This window comes from Rhodamnia argentea, chromosome 3, assembly GCF_020921035.1.
Source record: "Rhodamnia argentea isolate NSW1041297 chromosome 3, ASM2092103v1, whole genome shotgun sequence".
NCBI lineage: Eukaryota > Viridiplantae > Streptophyta > Magnoliopsida > Myrtales > Myrtaceae > Rhodamnia > Rhodamnia argentea.
Window position 1 is genome coordinate 34,614,531 of NC_063152.1, and position 20,064 is coordinate 34,634,594.

The 20,064-nt window shown below is 38.4% G+C and overlaps 1 protein-coding gene and 1 long non-coding RNA gene across 3 annotated transcripts; one reads left to right on the forward strand and one right to left on the reverse strand.

Annotated features, from left to right (window-relative positions):
* Window positions 1-3,985: 3,985 nt before the first annotated feature.
* On the forward strand, window positions 3,986-20,040 carry LOC115757585 (protein ENHANCED DISEASE RESISTANCE 2-like). 2 transcript variants are annotated; one of them, XM_030697881.2, is made up of 22 exons: window positions 3,986-4,497; window positions 4,762-4,836; window positions 6,102-6,155; window positions 7,495-7,560; window positions 7,825-7,928; window positions 10,329-10,396; window positions 10,478-10,594; window positions 10,676-10,716; window positions 10,862-10,962; window positions 11,346-11,441; window positions 13,167-13,231; window positions 13,407-13,478; window positions 13,569-13,724; window positions 14,604-14,821; window positions 14,916-14,955; window positions 15,051-15,205; window positions 15,302-15,403; window positions 17,377-17,421; window positions 17,523-17,663; window positions 18,129-18,224; window positions 18,312-18,413; window positions 19,670-20,040. In XM_030697881.2, the coding sequence occupies exons 1-22, from the start codon at window positions 4,360-4,362 to the stop codon at window positions 19,775-19,777; spliced, it is 2,160 nt and encodes a 719-aa protein (XP_030553741.1). In that variant the 5' UTR covers window positions 3,986-4,359; the 3' UTR covers window positions 19,778-20,040. The 2 variants fall into 2 exon arrangements, with proteins under 2 accessions (XP_030553741.1, XP_030553742.1); XM_030697882.2 differs by having other exon boundaries at window positions 7,828-7,928.
* Window positions 18,875-19,215, reverse strand: LOC125314349. The gene is made up of 2 exons (XR_007197860.1): window positions 19,061-19,215; window positions 18,875-18,962 (listed from the first exon to the last, which is right to left on the reverse strand). It is a non-coding gene; the product is annotated as an uncharacterized LOC125314349 (long non-coding RNA).
* Window positions 20,041-20,064: the final 24 nt, after the last annotated feature.

Consider the following 20,064-nt stretch of genomic DNA (forward strand, 5'->3'; position numbering starts at 1 on the left):
AACCACCACCTGCCGCCACCCACTACCACCGATTGCCACAACCACCTGTGCCACGGAGTAAAAATTAAATAATAATTTTTATTTTTAAATATTAAATAATATTTTCTAATAATAAAAAAATATATTTTTTAAAAGAATGGAGTAGAAATTTTTCGTAGAAAATTTTGTGTTAATAATATTCTAGAATTAGAAATTTTCAATCGTTATCAAATGAACTTCTATTCCAAAAACAAAAATTATATATGGTTATCAAATGCTTTTTTTTTTTTTTGCTCAAAAACTCATTCAAAAACTAGAAATAGAAGATTTTATTTCTAGTCAGAAATTGATTTCACAAATCAAATGATTATCTTGCGCACCCTAAATGTTCTGTTCCCCTCGTTGTATTATAGTCAAATGTGCCCGTGAGTTTTATTTGGCGTATGGCCTCTTTACCGCCGTTCAACCTTCACGGAGAGAAGATGAGCTTTTTACGACCAAGAGCATTTCAAAAGCTTGGTAAACGGTTGACATTTTACCCGACATGATTTATTTTCTTTAAGGTGGGTTTGTTACGCTGAAAACTTCATGGTTAAGAAAAATATTTTTCACGAAAATAATTTTTAAGAAAAATAATTAGTTTTCTTTGGATTTAAGATTGTTGTTTTCGGTTTATAGGAAACGTTTCATATATCAATTAGTTTTCCGTCGTCCAAACACTGAAATGTCAAAAAATAATTTTCCGAAGATTGTTTTCCTTCAAACAAATGGATCCTAAGACGTCATAATTGAAATGCGCAGATCCCACTTATTTCAACACACAGTAAGATCATCCGCTGCATTTCTCAATTAACAAGAAAATCTTTGCAAGGCTTCTCATTTCGTCGTTCTTAAATATGGGGTAGCTCGAAGTTAAAAAAAAAAAAACAGAGGTTTATCGATTTTCGTGGGTGCCCGACCTATACGCTCAATGTATATCGATCAATGCATATACTGATATTTAAGGGTGTATTTGTTTCACCGAAATTTTCATGATCAAGACGATAATTTTGACGGGAATTATTTTTAAGTGGTTACTTTTTTTTCATTTGTAGTTTCCCCGAACAACCAATGAAATTGCAAAAAGGGTAGGACAAACGAGGTGGAAAAGGTATGTGGGGATTGTGAGGTGATGATGACTGTGTCTTTGTTCGATGGATGTGGGGAGGGGCGCGATGATGAGATGACTTTGTTGACTATTTTCGTTTTTTTTTTTACTGCTGTTGACTATTTTTGTTACTCGCAAGGAAAAGAAAGAAAGAAAGAAAGAAAGAAGAATTTGACCAAAAAAGAAAAAAAGGAACAAACTTATTTTTGTATTTGTGGCGATGGATATTCCATTCCAATATCCATCCATCGCTCACTATATTGCGCTTGAATGGGCGGCCAATATATTTTTCTTTCCTTAAATATCCAAAAGAAAAGGATAAAAGAGAGGAAAATCTCGTATATATTTTCCTTTTCTACTTCTATTTGAAATACCGAATATTAGTATAGCTCCATTCGAACATTAATTTAATTAAACATCCTGCAAAATCTCACGAAAGATACGAGTTTTTTTTTTTTTTTTGTTTATGATTAGATCAGGATATTTGCCCCGCTACTTTTGATTTTGTGTTAGTTTATCCTATGTGTATAATCCTTTTTACAATTGCACCGTGGCAAAATCCGTAAAACAAGTACTTTGAGAAGTCCCTATTCCACAATCTCCATAAATTTGCAGAACTGCCCGCATATGAAAATCCTACTGAGGGATCCCATATATTTCGAAAGATTAATCGCTCGACAGACAAGATTTGGGAATGATTTTATGAATTTTTTCACTGTGATTAATTTATTTCTGTCAATTGGGTTAAAATGAGATTGTACGAGGTGAGGGTGGCACGAAATTATTTAATTGTTCAGATTTCCATAAAGATTTTTTAAAAGATTCTTGTCTTTGAAATTGTACAAGGGTCTCTAGTGACGGGTTCATAAACCGAATTAGAACAATCACACAGAAAATAGAAAAATGACACACAAGTTTACCCATATTCACTCCGGAAATAGGGTTACATCCAGCAAAGAGATTCCAGATATTTAGGTTTACAACCCTAACCACTCGTTGCAATGATCCCTCATATAAGTACAATATATAGGACTTAAAATGGACCCAAAGCCCAAGCCTATCCGAATCCCTTTGATCTCGCAACAAACGGGCCAACTTAAAGCATAAGCCTAAAACTCGATGTTGTTTCTGGGGCGCTACCCCCGATCCCCCGCCTGGTCCGCTCACCGAGGAGCGGAATCCCCGCCCCGTTGTTCGGCCAACGGAACCCCCATCATTCCGTGTGCATGGGTCATATGTCGTCGGTTCATACTTTAATTTTACTAAATTCACATGAGCTTGTCCGATATGAGAAATAAGGATTCCCGAAGTATTCGACAACTCCAACATTTAGGAGATATTTGCCCGTGACATACATTGGATTTGAGCCATGAGGTATGTCCCGACTAAGCAAGTGAGCACAAAGCCATTGAGGCTGCGTTTGGTCGTCCGTATAAAATTCGGGATATGATATGTTTTATCATATTTCGTGTTTTGTAGGTGTCTCGGATAGTATAATGTCGGATATTTAGGGGATATAACTCGGATAAAAAAATCTGAGGGGAGGGGGTAGGATAAGGTCGGATAGGATTTCTCTTATCCGTCATATAAAAGCCAACTTTTATAATGATAACAACTTTCTTGTCTTATTTGTTTCTATTTTCATTTTGTTTATTTATTTTTGCAAAGAGGTTTGAAAATCTAATAAAATGTGTATATTTTCAAGTTTTTGTGTGTATGAGAACGTTATTTTTATAGTAATAAGATTGGAATATTTCATGAGCATCACGTAGGGGCATATATGTCATTTATATTGATATACGGTTTCTACCAAATGTAAGATAGGATAGGATATGAGAATATTCGACTTTAAATCCATGATTCACCAAACAGTGCATAGAATATGGCCAAATCCCTAGATTTCTTATCCTATCCTATCCAATCCTATCATGACTAGAAATCCCGATGACCAAACGCAGCCCGAGAGTTTCCACCGTGAGGCGAATCAAATTTGCGACTTTGTGGAAGATGACTAACTCTCTTACCACTAAACCAACCACCTCGGTGCCGTTCAGATTAAATCAAATAAAAACGGGAGGTCGGTTGCTATAAAATTTCCAATGACGCTTTCGACCGTGAGAAAGGGAGCCGCGATCGATTTGCCAAACATGTTACGACCGTAGCATCTAATAATAGCTTCTAAATGGCTGTCTCTGTTGGTTTAAAGGGGTTGCGGATACAAATCACGTGTAGTCGAGGGTTGTTTGCAAGACAATCGATAAAAAGTGCATTTACTTCGTCCCATATACGACAGAAGAAAAAGCCTGAAAAACTTTACCAGTTAAAAAATTATTACAGTCATTCAAATAAGGAAATGGGCAAGTGGGCTAAGACCCCATTATATCCGCGCGCGAATGCGAGGTTATTTGTCGGTAATAATCGTCGGGCTCGGCCTGATTCCATCTCAGCGATTCGGATAGTCCGAAAACACGTTCTTTTGTGTGGGTTCTGTTTCCCTTTTCCTTTGCGAGGCTTCGAGAAAGTCGAAATTATGTTGAGAAGCATCGCGACATTTAAATTAGAAAATGGTAAGAAAAGGTGAAAACCAATGCGGTGAAAGCAGCGTGTTGCGAACGGAGCCGGGGGAGTAAATATGCAGTGACGGTGCGCATGGAGGAAGCGAGCACCTGTACCGTACACTACTTTTCAAATTCCTTCGGCGGGTGGGTCGATGGGCTCTCTCGCCTTTATCTTTTTTTTTTTTTTTCCAATTGTATTCGCCGGTCAAATTGCAATCCTCCACGTTCTCTCTCTCTCTCTCTCTCTCTCTCTCTTCCTTCCACTCCGGAATCGACGTCGTACCTCCTCCGTCGTCTACAACGCGCGGCTTCGTTCGCGGCGGACGACGTGCCCGAGGCGTCTGCGTTGCCCTCGAAAGAACTCCTTTTTTTCCGCTGGCGAAGCTCCGGTCTCTTCTTCGCTTCAGCTGCGATTCAGTAGCTTGTCTGCCTGGGTCGACCGATCTCTGGATCCTTGGAGCCATCGCGCCTGTCCGATTGTTTCGAATCTTGCTCGCCGAGGACGTGCTTAGTCTGCTAGATAGGTGAGTGGGGGTGGCGGTGAGAGTCGCTCCGGTGGGATAGCCTGCTCCTGATCTCGAGAAGCGCGGATGTCGCCGTTGTAGCTTCGAGAGCAGCTGGAGCATCGAATTTTGGGGGAATTTGGGTTGCTGTTCATCTGCTCCCGGAGCGGCGATGTCGAAGGTGGTGTACGAAGGATGGATGGTGAGGTACGGGCGCTGGAAGATCTATCGATCCTACATACACATGAGGTATTTCGTGCTGGAGCCTCGGCTGCTCGCTTATTACAAGAAGAAGCCTCAAGATAAGCAGGTTCTCTCTCTCCCCCTCCCCTCCCCTCCCCCTCTCGTCCGTGTATGATTTGGTCGTAATTCATAGTCCTTGCCTCCATCAAGTCTTCTGAGAGTTGGCGGCTTTATTCCTATGGAAAATAGAAGAATGGAGTACGGGCAATTCGCATGCCTGGTTGCTGTAGTTGTTTCCTATGATATGCGATTTAAATTTCCATCTTTGGCTTTTTTTTTTCCTAGTGGGAAAGAGGATTACCATATTGGATTGCCGACTGTTTTGTCTTAGGTTCCGATCAAGACCATGGTAATCGATGGCAATTGCAGGGTGGAGGATCGTGGCTTGAAGATGCACCATGGACACGTGAGTTGTCATTTCCCTTGACTGCTTATTTTCAGGCATCCTATGACTGCATTTAATTTTACGGAAATGGTTCGGCCCAGAGTGTATTATTGCTTTATCTAATTTTAATGTATATGAAGGTAATTAAATCTTCTCTTGAGATCATTACCTTATCTCATGTCACTGCGCATAACTATACCCAGCTCCTCCGGTGCTTTTTATGTTACTTATAAAGTGATCCTCTGGGATGTGTAGGTTCATTAGAAGCATAGGCCGCATGGTTGTATCGACATTTTGTGTTAATTATTTTGAACGCCACCCCTGTTTATAGGTGCTTCAAAACCAAGCATGGCATCCATCGAGTACTCATATTTGTTATTGGGAGAACCCAACTACTCTCTTTCCATGTGAAGTTTACCTGACTTGCGGATGTCTGCTTATCCTTCATCCTTCTTGGTTCAACCCTAGTAGCAATAAAATAGCTGTGCTCTCTGTCGTTGAAGTAGTAAAATTGATTCTGACGTACTCTAAAGACGCGAGCATGTTTAGGATGAGAGGTCATGGGAGGTTGCTCTGAGGCCTTGGGGCCTTCGAATTTGCATCGGGGGGAAGTCTATGTGAAATTTCTGCAATTGAACCTTATTTACCTTGGTTTAGTTTCAAGGTGGCTTGTGGTGTGGTCTTAGAGTTGCTCTTTGCTTGTGGTCTAAGTTCATTGTAGAAATTCATGATACCTCAATTCAGGGTTGAGGCCATGCAAGACAGATTCTAATGTTGCTAAGTCGTCAAGATCTCTGTCAATTTGCAGTAGCGTTTTTCCAAAAAAGAACATTCATGTTAAAGATAAGCAGGCTCTGACCAAAAAAAAAAAAAACAGATAAGCAGGCGTTTTTTAAGATCATCCTCTTGCCAGATGCATCTTCTGCAGGGATGTGCAAACCTTTTGATGTGAAACAAATGAACAGTGAAGGTTGTAATAGAATATGGTCTGGATGCTCCACATCACAAAAATTCATCAAATCTCGATTCCTATGCTTCTTCATTACTTTATTTGTCTAAGCTTACTTCAGTCTGCCTTTCTTACTAGCCTTGTTTTCCCACTAGATACCCTGTAGACTTCAGTTTTGGAATTTCTGTGGTGTTGCAAGTTAAATGCTAAACATATTACTATCCTTTTAGTATGGTATGAACAAAATGTAGTTTATTTCATGAAACTATATCATGAACTGAACTAAATAAACCATGTCATGTTTTGTCTAACGGTGTTTCTTTTTCTTTTTTTGCAGATGGTTTATGTATTGTGTGTTTACAACAAGAAGGAGAAGCACCATCGAGTCACGGTGTGTGGTTTTTATTATTTGCATGGATTCTCTTTTAAAGTGGGGAATGTTTTAATTCTCATTCTTAATTAGCCAATAATGATGAATAGGAGATTGAATTTGGTTGTAGAGAAGACTTTTATGTGGCTTTCTTTCCTTCTGGGCGAACTACATACAAGACCTGTAATGTTGATCAAATTCCTGTCTGGTATTTCTCATAATAAATCCAAATAATTCATTGTTTATTAGACAATGATATCAATGGTGATTTTCCTGATGGTTAAAAGCAATGTTTATGGCACGGAAATTTAGGTCCTTTCCTGAATAAAACCATGTTTTTCTAAAGCTGCAGTACCTTGAAGATAGTTGACCAGTTTCACGGAAGTTGCTGTGAGATGCCGCAACTGTGAAGTGTTGATCAATCACCTTAATATAACTTGCATCCAATTTTTCACATGGTTTTTGTGGCCAGATGGAAGCTGTACAGGACACTTGTTAAGTCCGCAATATCCAACTGTGCATCTAGCCAGTGTGAAGTAGTACACAATCTGTTGAGATCTGCATTAGGAATAGTTAGATGAAAGTATCCAGGATGTCTTTAGTTTTTCTTTTGGCCCTTAATTTTCCTCTGTTTTTTTTAATGATTCGACCATTTCTTTGTCCTGAAATTGTAATATAAACTGACCAACATGTTTAAGGCAACTGAAACCCAAGCTTGCGTCCTTTTTTCAGACTTTATTGCAGAACTCTAGATGTTCTCTTTCCTTTTTATGTACTTGCAAAAAGTGTCTGGCAGAGAAAGTGGGGGGCGGGTTTGTGGATCCTGCAAATACTTCCATACTATGTCGGGAGGATGAATATGGATTGCTTTAGTATCGAGGAATGCAATTCACTCTGCATTAAATCGTACATTGGCCATGCGTTAAAGCAAAAGAAAAATTGCACTGTAGCCATACGCCATCACAGATGTGTGCCAGACAACTATATTGACGATTGGCATTGAAGTTCTGAACCATGATAGTACTATTTAAACTTATATATTATACTCCCCCGACAGGAAAAAAGAAAACTCTGCATAAAATAAATACAGACCATTTATAAACAGTCAAGCATATCGATTTTTTTGTTCAATTAGTTTTGACTAGTTGCCAAGCTACATCTAGGTAACTTCAAGTACTGACTCTTGTAGAGCCTACACTTATGAGAGAATGAATGCTTCATTTAATGGTTTACTTTTGCTATAAACTGTTGGTAAGTTATTCGTTTTGCTATAGTTTTAGTAGTGTAATGGGAAATCTTGACCGTGAACATCGCAAGCTTCTTTGAGGGAACGAGTAATTATACTATGCTCTTGTTCCAGATGGCAGCATTTAACATCCAGGAGGCCTTAATCTGGAAGGAAAAAATTGAGACAGCAATTGATGAGGTTTGTGTTTCTTGAAAGCAATTTCATAATAACCTCCCTCTCAAATCTCTGATTCTTGGTTTCAATTGCGGCCTAACTTTAGTAGCACTTGTTGGAACTGTTCTGTTGACTAAGTATTGTCGTTTGAGTAGACTTTTGCTCCAAGTCATCCAACATTATTACTTCCTGTGTTTAATGCTTAAATATTTCAGTGCTTGAGCTTTGGATGTCAATATTTGAGTCTTAAATGTGGATGAGAAACTAAATACTTGCTGTTGTTACCAGCAGCAGGAATCACGAACTGTGAATGGCAATAAGTACGTTTCTTTTGAATTTAAGCCCGGGATGGACAATGGAAGGACGGCTTCTTCTTCAGACCATGAAAGTCAGTGAGTGCTTCGGATAAGATCTCTCTAATCATGTCATTTGACATGACACTCTTCTCGAGTTTGTTGATGCTTTTCTCTTTTCACCAACATTTTCTTTGTTTTGCCGTATGGCATTATCCCAGGGATGCCAATTCTTAGTTCTTTATTTTGCTGCATAGCATCATCTGGCTTTTCTCAGGGAATTCCCTCATTTCCTCAATTTTCTGAGTTCTAAAATATTTAGGCCATCCCTGCTACATGGAATGGAGGTTGTAATGGAACTGCGATTCAGTCTCCATTCACATCATTAGCAGAATGAGCATTCCGATGGGAGTGCCAATTCCATCGATTGATGGAATTAGCATTCCTTTGCCATAAGGGAAGGAAATAGCATTCATTTCTTTAAAAAAGCACAGATTAATTTTTTGTTTCAATTTTATCCTTATTTTTTCTCTCTCTCATACTTCTTTTGAGGGCATATTTAAAAGTTGACTCTAATAACTTTTATTTCTCACATTGTAGTCCTATCACAGCCAAGCATAAAAATAGGAATGCCTATTCCGTTCTATTTCTTTATCTAGGTAAAAGAAAAGATTATGAGGAACCAAGGGAGTGCAAACACAAGTCATTTATAATGTTGGGGGCGGGCCAAAAGAGCCCAGTTACAACACATGTCATTTACAATGTTGATTAAAGCACTTACATCCACACATAACTGTCAACTATACAAAAAGTGTGAGACTTTCAACCAACTTTCAATAATTACAAACGGAGGCATCTCCTCTCCAATGAAAGCTCTCTTATTCCACTATTCTAACTCAACCTATAAACAGCAAGAGGGATTGAAGAAATCGCTTTCTTAACACAACGCAAAAGAAGACCGTGCCAAGCCCAACTCTTGTTCAACAAATCCTCCTATACCCCAAGATAGCCCAGTGCACGCATAAGTGGCCACCCAGATCAATCTTGTCCGTAGACAGTGAAGAAGGAGATGTCTCACCATCTCCGCCTCTTTTTTGCAAAAAAGATCTGTTGACCAGCGCAATCCCTCTTTTCTGCAAATTGTCTAAGGTGAGAGGTTGTTCCCAAGATGCTTCCCAAACAAAAAATGAAACTCTAGTTAGTACTCTCACTTTCCAAATAGCTTTCCAAGGAAAAGGGTCCCTGCCACCAACAATCTTCTCCTCGGGATAACTATAATAAGAATTTACAGAACAAATTCCATCTCTACGAATGCTCCAAGACAAAATATCCACAGAAAGTAAGAGAAGTCTTAGAATTCGAACAGCAAATAAGAAAAAAAACTGACAAAAGCTTCGAGTGTCCAATCTTGGGCTTGTCTTGAGGCAATCTCCCAAGTCATTGTCCCTTCGGAGAAACAATAGCAATCCAATACAAGAGCTTCCTTGTTTCCTAGTTATGTCAAAGAGGTCAGAGAAATGATCTCTGAAAGACATATTCCCACACCAAGTGTCAAGCCAAAAGTGCATCCGTTTACCATTTCTCACAATATGATCCATATGAGTAACAAGCTTACTCCACTCATCTATAATCCGCCTCCAAATGCTGCTAGCATGAGCTATTCTTCCACTCTTAGAATCCAACCAATTTTTTCAAGGTAAATCTAGCAATAACCACTTCCCTCCGATGATGATTATGTTCAACATTGAACCGACAAAACCATTTGCCTTGAAGAGCCTTGTTGAGCAGTAAAGAAGACTGGATGCCAATACCGTCGTTACAAAAAGGTTGCGCAACTGCATTCCAATTAACTAGATGAAATTTATGCAACTCATTGTAATCACCCCACAAAAATCTATTTTGAATTAGTTCCACCCTTTTGCCAACCAAACAAGGGATAGGAAAGAGAGACATGAATAGAGTGAGTGCTTTTGATGATGGTCAATTTTCCTCCTTTTGTTTCATGATATAATCTAAATGTGCCATTAGATTCCTCCCTTCATTCCATTTTCTTCCTACCAAACATGCCATTTGAGTTTTTTTTTTTTCGCTTTCTGTTGACTCGTGGTCTTACATAGATAAACCAAAATAAAAGATAAAATTCGTGCTACTTGAGTACACGAAAACATGCAGACAAACCTCACATTGTGGAGACTATTTGTTCGGATGCATGGGTTACAGTTTTCTCATTGTGAAGTGGGCCTCATGGAAGGAGTCCACTGAAGATCCAAAACAGTTCTTATTTTGTCTAGGCTTTGTTATTTTTTCATTTCTATTGTGCTGTAACATTATTCTCATTAGTGGCCCACTCCAGGCTGCTGAACTTAGAATTTATAAACTTAGTAGTACTTGCCAGTGTATACATAGAGTCTCCCTGGGCAATTTGACAGTAACAATTTGGTCATTCATGCAGATATTTCTAATCTCTGGTGTAAATTTTCTTACTGATTTGATATTCAGGTTCAGTGCACCAGAGGATGAAGATGATTCTCATCAAGACCTACTGCGAAGGAAAACAATTGGAAATGGTTATTCAATCCCTTTGATTTCTTATATTTGTCACAATTGCGATTTCTACCTATCTAACTTGGTCTCCATACTTTTGGTAGGTCTTCCCGACTCAGTCCTTGACTGGACCAGGGAAATTGGCTCAGAAATGTCTCATCAGAATAACAATAACCAAGGATTTCCCATAAGGAATTGGCGTCTGCACCAGTGTCAAAATGGTAGCGTGTTGTGACTAAATTTGGTAAAGGTTGGCCATCCCTGGTGGAAAATAAATCAGTTGATTTTTCTATTGGTGACAGGCCTTCGAATTTTTGAAGAGCTTCTTGAAGTCGACTATTTGGTATGAATTTTTGACTTATATCTTTTGTATGCATGAATTGATTACCTCACCTACCTTCTTTTATATTTGTTTGGTGGAGTTGCTTGATCTGCTGCATGTTAGGTGTTTTCGGCTTCTTCAACATTTGTTGTTGCATTCTGTGCAGCCAAGGAGCTGCAGTAGAGCAATGAGGGCTGTTGGAGTTGTTGAGGCTACATGTGAGGAAGTATTTCAGCTTGTAATGAGAATGGACGGGACACGGTTTGAGTAGGTCTTTTCCTTACCATTTTCTGGGTATTAAAAATGGCTCTATAGAACTGCAATATGGCTTAGCTAGCATACTCTGAGGCATTGTTGATACTTTACTTACACATTTTGTTTTTTTTTTTTTGGAAATGCTTGTTGCTTATTCTGACGTCATCTAGCGTAGTTGATCTAGTTGTTGGGTAGCATGATCTATCAGCATGAAAAGGAACTACACAGATTTGTCCACTCCGAAAGTTTGACAGCTCGGTGGCTATTCTGGTTAAACATAATTATTTACTTTGAAGTTACTCTGTGGAATCTCTGCATCTCAGTCTCTGCATCTATGAGATGATTGATATGGTATGCAAATTGAAATGAGAAAGGACAATTTACTGTCTAAGCAGGTGGGATAGCAGTTTCCAGGATGGTAGTTTAGTTGAAGAGGTAGATGGGCATACGGCAATATTATATCACCGGCTTCAGCTGGACTGGTACCCAATGTAATCCTCTCTTCTTCGGTTTGATATCCTCTTTGTACTTCTAAATAATGAAGATAAATGGCATAGCATTCTTTTCTGATGTTGAGGTTGTTACATAATGAATATGCTTCAGTGGAACTTAAATCTATGCATGCACAACACTCTGATGTAATGGCAAATTTATGCTCTACCTGTGTGACCGTGGGTTATGAGGATACAATATCGTAACTATTATTTTGATGAAATGGCTGGAATTGCATAGCTCAAGTAGATTTGAAGAGTTTATGAAAATTACGGAAAAATCAGGATGTACAAAACCAAAATGCCGAGGAAAGCTAGAGAGAGTTATTGACAACCTAGCTTCAGTTTGGTTTTTAGTTTGGAGTTTGCAGTTTTGAAGTCGTAAGGCCCTCAAGAATGAGAACTTTCGTGTCTCTCTCGTGGTATGACCCTGTGAAAGCTTTTAGATGGTTGTCCTGGTCTGTTTGGACTTTGTAGGGATATTTACTTACTACTTTATGCCTAGTCATAAAATTTGTTTTTATTTTTTATTTTTATTGAAACCTTTTGGAATGTATAAATATTGACACATTAAGCAATTTAGAATTTTCCCATAATTTTGAAATTACTTATTTGGGAGGGAAATGAGAGTACTTAAAAATCATATAAAAACGAAGACCCATAATATCTACACAGTGTATTTAAAATTTTCCCATAACTTTGACATATTTGTATTTGGGAGGAAAAATGAGATTACTTATAAACCATATAAAAACGAAGACCCATAATCTCTACAGGGTTTTATGTCGTTATTACCTCTTATAGAAGATCATAAGCTTTTTAGGCGCTGATAATGTGGTCTTCCACTAATCCCTGCTGAGTTTTGTGCTTTCACTTCTCTGATCTAAAAGCATAAGATCTTGAGGGAAAATGGACTTGATTTATTCTGGTACTGATAGTCTTTAACAGATTCTTATGTCTAAAATCTCCGTATTGAACTCCTAAGGCTCCATGGAACTAAGGACATACGTCTTTTGGTTAGCTTGAAGGGGATTGCGCATACATAAAGTTTGTTTCGCAAGATGTTTTTATACATTGGTTGCATCTTTATCTATTTTATGTCTGTTTGTCAAGAAAAAGCCCCTTATTTTTAATTCACAAGTACCTAAATTCAGGATTTCATAGTTAATAGGTTTTTGATTCTAAATTATGTCATCGAAAATCTCATGTAATTGACATATCAAAGACTTAGGTCATCCTGTACTCTTCGTTGAACTTAAAAGTACCCAGGGAAAGGATCTAGAAAGAGGGGGAGCTGTTCTCTTGCAAGTGAGTCGGTGGTATCACATCCAGTGTTCATCAAGATCGCGTTAGCTATTCTCTTGGATTTTCTTAAATTGGCGAATTTTTACACATTGTTTCCCTCAACAGTGTGAAGCCTGACATTCATTCAAGTCTGTCATGTGATGAACTCTGGTGCAAACTTACATTAGAAGCCTTGACCTTGGAGAAGTATTTATGGGCCATATACATCTTATGCAATTTTTTCGGATGAGTTGTGCGAAATAAGTGATTAATCAGTCATTTAATGCTTGCTATTACAAATTTAAGGAAGTCAACTGGTGACTTTGGCATTTGATTTTCTGGTTTGTTTACTGGTTCTGCTTGTACTTGGTAAGTACATCTTTCTCATTTATGAGCAGCTCACTCACAAAAGACTGGACGTTGTCAATAACTCTATTGCAGGTTTGTGTGGCCACGTGATCTTTGTTATGTGCGGTACTGGCGCCGAAATGATGATGGGAGTTATGGTACTGTGTTTCTCCACTGGTCTCAAAATTCAGTTATTTTTGTTGCATGAAGAGTTTTCCTTTGCTTTATTTTGGAACAACCTAGCATTGGCATTGCTATTTGTGTGTGGTAATTCAACCTTTATGTATAATTGCTTGACTGATGAGGCGCATTTAAATGTTGGATTCATTGCAGTTGTGCTATTTCGTTCTAGAGAGCATGAAAATTGTGGTCCACAGCCTGGATATGTGCGTGCACATGTTGAGAGTAAGTCATAGGTGTAGATTCTCAAGCGAAAAAGGATTGTAAATTTCCTCGTGTGGGAATCATTAGGGCGATTTTAACATGTGCTCTCAGGTGGAGGGTTCAACATCTCACCTCTAAAATCTCGAAATGGGAGGCCAAGAACACAGGTTCAGCATCTTATGCAAATTGATTTGAAAGGATGGGGTGCGGGCTATATTCCAGCATTTCAGCAACATTGTCTCCTTCATTTGTTGAATAGTGTAGCTGGTGAGTTCCTTCCCACATTTCTCTCTTTAACTTTCTGAGGTTAAGGTTTTTGCTGATGTGCATTATATTTTGAGGAGTTGAAGACTGTATGTTCCCGATTATTATATGTATGTTCTCATTATTTCATCTCCTTTCCCTTTGCATCTTGTCTGGTTTTCAGCACTAAAATCTCACATGTTCTATAAAATAGTTTGACTTGATTATAATTACATGTGAAGACAATTTCTGATGTCTAAATTCATTGTTTTTCACCAATTGCAGTACACTAGAGTTGTAATTCACTAGTTATTCCAGATGCTCGCCAAATCTGAAAACCAAAGGTTATTTGTATTCCTTGGAAACCCCCGCCCACATTGCTATTCAATATTTCTTGGTCCACTATTGGACAAACCACCTGGGCACTAGGTCCAATGTGAGTATGGTCACTTAGCCATACTACAGATTGGAAAAACGAGCACCATGGATGTGCATGCCAGTCAGCCAAAGAAAGATAAGGAAAAGTTGGCCAAAATGAGCAGTAAATACTTTTCAAGAGGTCTCCTCCAAATCATTGGTATGACTATTGAAATCGTGAGCATCGGCATGTAGGTTCCGGATCCAAGTGGCAGTATCGGGGCCCTTAGCTATTGCTCTTGATAAATAACCCGGTTTGGCCCATTCCTTGAAAGAAGTGCTAGCTGCAATAGATATTCAGTACTTGCTAGCTGCATAATTTCTTTTCCAATTATCAGAGCTAATTTTCTAGTTTAAAATATACTTGTTATCATGGTTAGACATATGATAGTCTGTTTACTTTTATGTTTGCATATCTATGAGCTAGAGACAATTTCACCTTTCTTTGCTGATGACAAATCTTCATTATGTACTTCTTGCTTGAAGGAATGCGTGAATGGTTTGCCCAGACAGATGAAAGAAGTGCCCTTCCAAGAATCCCTGTCATGGTTAACATGACATCAGCTTCTGTTTCTTCAAATAAGGCTAAACAAAATGAGTTCACTGTTCATCCAACACCTTCTCTTCAAACTAATGCTTCGGGTAGAACTTCTGTTATGATGGACGAATATTCTGATGAAGATGAGGAATTTCAAGAACAAGAGGTGCGATTTACTTTTGGGTATTCCTCACATTATGAATGCCTACCTTTTCAGGACCTTAACTTCGTTGTCTTTTCATAATGTAATGATGGTTTAGGAATACTTAACTGGTCTTGAGGGTGAAGTCAAGAAAGAAGGTAAATGTTGTGCTTTGAACTTTGACTTCTTAATGTCACAAATATTGTGTAAATTGAGTATAACACTTTGCTTGCATGCGGTACATAAAATGAAGCCATGGAAGAGGAAACAGTGGAAGAAATTGATTTGTCATGCTTTTCTGGTAATCTACCTCACGTTGACCGTGATAATGCTCGTGACTGCTGGAGAATTTCTGATGGGAATAACTTCAGAGTTCGGAGCAAGCATTTTTGCTATGACAAATCAAAGGTCCTTTATATCTTTCTTTTGTGCTCAAATACTCATTTTCGCAATATCATTAGTAGTTATGCACTAACTACATTGTTTGCAACTTTTTTTATAAAGATTCCTGCAGGAAAACATCTAATGGATCTTGTTGCTGTTGATTGGTTCAAGGACACCAAAAGAATAGACCATGTTGCTAGACGAAAAGGATGTGCAGCACAAGTCAGTTCTTAAATTGCTCAAATATTTTGCTTAAGACTGTTCTCCTGTCTGAAACCCCGGTTTACTTGTTGTATGAGGTGCTTTTCATCATGGTGTGGTGGGTGGGACTTCCGTTTTGGTGCTTTTGGGGGGTCACGAGCCATTGTGGAAACGATAATTCTGAGTAGCCACGTATCATTAGTGTCCCCATATTTAGCTCAGTAAAGGTGGTGCATCGTGTTATCCAGTAACAAAATCTTGATGCCACTATACCCAAGAATAGCTAATCAAGTCAATACGGACAAAGAAAGGAAAGAGAGGTGCTCAGTTGGTGTAAACTGGATTATCATCTAACAACCAGATAGAAACAGATAGGGATAGTAGGTGGGCAGTTTGGGACTGCTGACCATGTTCCAAACTGAACCACATCGAATTTCAAATAAGACCACGGACCTGTTACCATCTTGAGTGGGGTTTACAAATGTAGTCTATAATCCACTTAAGTATGTGAGAACCTGAAACCCAACTGGAATACAATTAATATGTTTGTATTTATTCATTGATACATTAATTTAGAAATTTAAACTATAATTGCCTGAATCTATTTAGTACGCTTTGAGTTTTGGAGCACCGGTCAACTAAATTTGGTACTGGTCCTATTCTTACAAGTTTCCTAAATGGGATTCCAGACCTGTCCCACAATTCAGAGTGGCAGAAGCTAGTCGTGATACAATGGGGTTGGGGCTGGTCAGGAGTCTGATTTAACTAGATCCGTGAACCCTTAGAAGCAGAACAAATAGAGTCAAATTTCCATGCAAAGACACTGTCAGAGTTGCTAATTATGTCTCTTTCTAAAGTTTGCACCTATTTAAATAGCAAAAGTAGATTTCTAGCTTTTCCTTCGAGGCAAAATAATTTTTCTAGCTTTTCCTTAGAGGTAAAATTATTTTCTCAATTTCAGCTCCTTGTACTGTTCATAGTGGTGGTGGATGTTGATGGACGGTTAAATTTTGTGCTCTGCATTTTTTGAAACTTTAAACGGGATATAGCCCACAGGTGGTTGAATTTGATTTAAGCAAAGAATTTTGCTAAGGAAACGGCAGAACTAAAATGAGGAGTTCGGTCTTCAATCTCTGTTGATGAGTGTGCATGTACCTTTCCCATTTCTAGTTCAATAGAACAAACAGAAACGAAGGGCAGTTTTCTTTTGAGATTTTCTGAAACCGTGTAGTCTTAATGTGAGTTTTAAATCTTAGAGCAGTCTCTTAAGAAAACTTTCTTTAGTTATTGCGAGCACTTCATTTTTCCTTGCCATTTTGAAGCTGATAGCTTTTGTTTTTCCTTGATTAGCAGTCTTAACCCGGTCTAGATGCATTAAATGATGACATCAGGGAACTATATTCAAAGTTGAAGGAAAGGAAAGTTGCAAGAATAAAATAGCGTATAAAGTCTAATTCTATCTAATTGAACCCAGGCATCGCCATATTCTTTTAATGGCTATTTGGACAAGGCTCTTGTTAATGCGTGCCCTGGGGTGCTTGTTAATCATACATAATGCAGAAATGTTTTCATTTGCAAAGTACCAATTGTGCCAAACATGGAAAAACAGTGCTTTGGAAATGAGAAAGCTTTCTTTAATTGGATGCTTAACAAGTGCCCTGGGGTACTTCTTAACAAACTCCTCTAGACAAATATTGATGGTGTTCATTAATCTTGTTAGGTGATTGGTTCTAGTAGCAATAGTGTGACTTGGCTTCGTATTTGCCTAGTTGGCCGTGAACATCACATATTTTAGTTAATATTGCTGCGAAATGAATATAACCACAGTTGATGCATAATGGTCTCTAGGATTTGTTTATGTAGTGATTATACCTAGCTCCACATATCTAAATAGTGGCTTTCTGTTCACACAGTTGTAACTAGATGTTTCATGCTCATTTTGTGACCTTAAGGAGCTTTCATATGAATTTAGGACTTTCTACGTGCCTCTACAGGTTGCTTCAGGGAAGGGGCTTTTCTCCATTGTCATCAACGTACAAGTAAGCACCTCAAATAAAGATCCTGAAATTGGATGATCATTTCTTTTCAGTTTAGCTGACACTTAAGAGTTCAGCAATAGCATAACCTATCATCTATGCAGGTACCTGGTTCAACCCATTACAGTATGGTGTTTTACTTCGTAACAAAGAAATTGGAACCTGGATCCCTCTTGCAACGATTCGTTGATGGTGACGATGAATTTCGCAATAGTAGATTCAAGCTCATCCCATCAGTACCAAAGGTACTTGTCTCAGCCATTTTATGATATCAACAGATTGACCATACTAAAAGTACTGAATTGCCCTCCATTTTTCAGGATGAAACATATGATTACTTCAATCCTTGCATTAGGCACACATAGACATGTCTGGCCATAGGTGTATGTGGATAATACTATGTTTCTGAGTTGCTTTGCTGGAAATGCTTGGGCAATTTGGTCAAGTTGCTTCTATTTTTTAGTGTAGGAGATTATGAGACGTCGTAGTATATGTTACTAAGAAAATTGTGATAATAAAATCTCTCTCCAAATTAAAAATTTTCACTTTCCATCAATTAAAGATCTATCAGTACCTATATCTATCACTGTATAGTAAGAATCATTTTAATTCCGTCGAATACTTTTTCTATAATTGGATCCTCACCTTTTCTTCTTTTTCTGCAGTAAACTTTTTCTTGAGGATGTTGACTTGTAACATATATTATGCAGGGTTCGTGGATTGTTCGACAGAGTGTTGGTAGTACTCCTTGTTTGTTGGGGAAAGCAGTTGACTGCAACTATATCCGTGGTCCTAACTACCTGGAAGTAAAGAGTCATCTGGTTTTTCTTAGATATGTTTATGAGTATTTGACGATATTCCATTGGTTTTAACATGATTTCCTCTTTTTGTAGATTGATGTCGATATTGGTTCTTCTACTGTTGCTAATGGAGTTTTGGGGCTTGTGATCGGAGTCATTACAACTTTGGTTGTTGATATGGCTTTTCTTGTACAGGTATGCTAATGATTTGTGCAAACTCTGTTGTATGTCTTCTGTTGTGGATTTGTCCCCACTTTGATGCAGTTTTCATATAGTCCAAAGCGCATTAGTTGCTAACCGAACCTTTTAAATGTGGTCTAAGCTTTTTGCATTTACAACTTGACTTGATTCTATACTTAATAACAAATACACAGAAACATTATACAATATCAAGACATAGATTTTGTTGTAGCACAATGCCTAAGCTAGCGAAGTGTCTGGTTTTACTCGAGCTAATATGGAGTTGATGGCGATCTTCCCCAGTACTTACTCTGCCTGAGACATATGAATATACAACATTGATAGCTGTGTAGTATGTAAATAGGGTTCTATTTTTGAGGGACACATCAATAAGAGATGTGCATTGGTTTGCCGTGTTAACTTTTCTAGTAAGAAAATGAAAAAAAGCATGTGACTTCAGATTAGGAGCATTGCACTAGTCTGTTAACTTTTTTGGGCTGGATTTCGACAATCTTACTCATGTAATTCCACATCGATGTGATAGGCCTTGCTATCAGTCATAGCCTAAAAAAAAACATGATTCTCTCAGAAAAATATTTGACGGAATGAATAATTTAAAGCCACCTAAAAAGAATGACAACAAAGACAACAAAAACAACTACTGAAAACTAAGCCTTTCCCACAAGGTGGGATCAGCTACTTGAATCCTTCTAAGCTCTAGATGCTCCATCTCTTTTCGTGTTGTTTTCTCCCAAGTCCCTTTAAGCCTTTCCATACCCTGTCTAACCGAAGTCTCCCATCTCCGTCTCAACATCTGGCTGGGGTTTCCTACGGTAGGCTTTTCTTTGCTGCATTTTGGGTTTCTCTTGAATGTACTCAACAAAGGACGGCAATGATGGATCATTGAGAACTCTGGAAAATGACATCTTACAAACAGCTGAAAAAAGGGATACTGGCTAGAACCTCTTTATTAACTGCATGAAGCTCAAAGGCTAATTCATGATGCCCCGGAGCGACTTAGATGAGGAAGGTAGAAATAAACGAATAGCAAATGAGGAGAATTCTTTAACCACGATAAGCATAATGTGTTTTATTATTCTCTGTAGTTTCTTGTGAGATAGTGAGGGTATGTGGGATGTCTTAAGATTGGAAAAAGAATGCCTCCATTGTCTGTAACTATATTTGTTCTGTTGCGGATGTGCTGTGCAAGATTAGAGGAAAAAGGGAAAGATAAAGAAATCTAATGCCATTTTGTGTAATGCATGGCGCAGGCTAACACTGCTGATGAGTTGCCAGAACGGCTGATTGGAGCAGTTCGTGTCTCTCATATAGTGCTTTCATCCGCAATTGTTCCCAATCTGGAAGCAGAATCATCATGACACGTCCAGGTTTCGAATGCACATCATTTATTCAGGCGGAGGGTTACTGGTCACTGCCTTCTATTTCTTATCCATAGTAGAATTGCTTTCTATTGGGAGGAGCGATAAAGGTTCATTAACCTTATCTTATGCTTGACCTTCTGAATCACAATGGCACAATTCGTTTGTCTTCTCATAAATTTTCTCCATACGCACAGCATCTGTGGGTTTGGTACATGCTGAGTGAGACTAATGACGAGTTTTGGTAGTTGATCTTTGATCTCTAAAAGCGTCTGCATATACTTCCC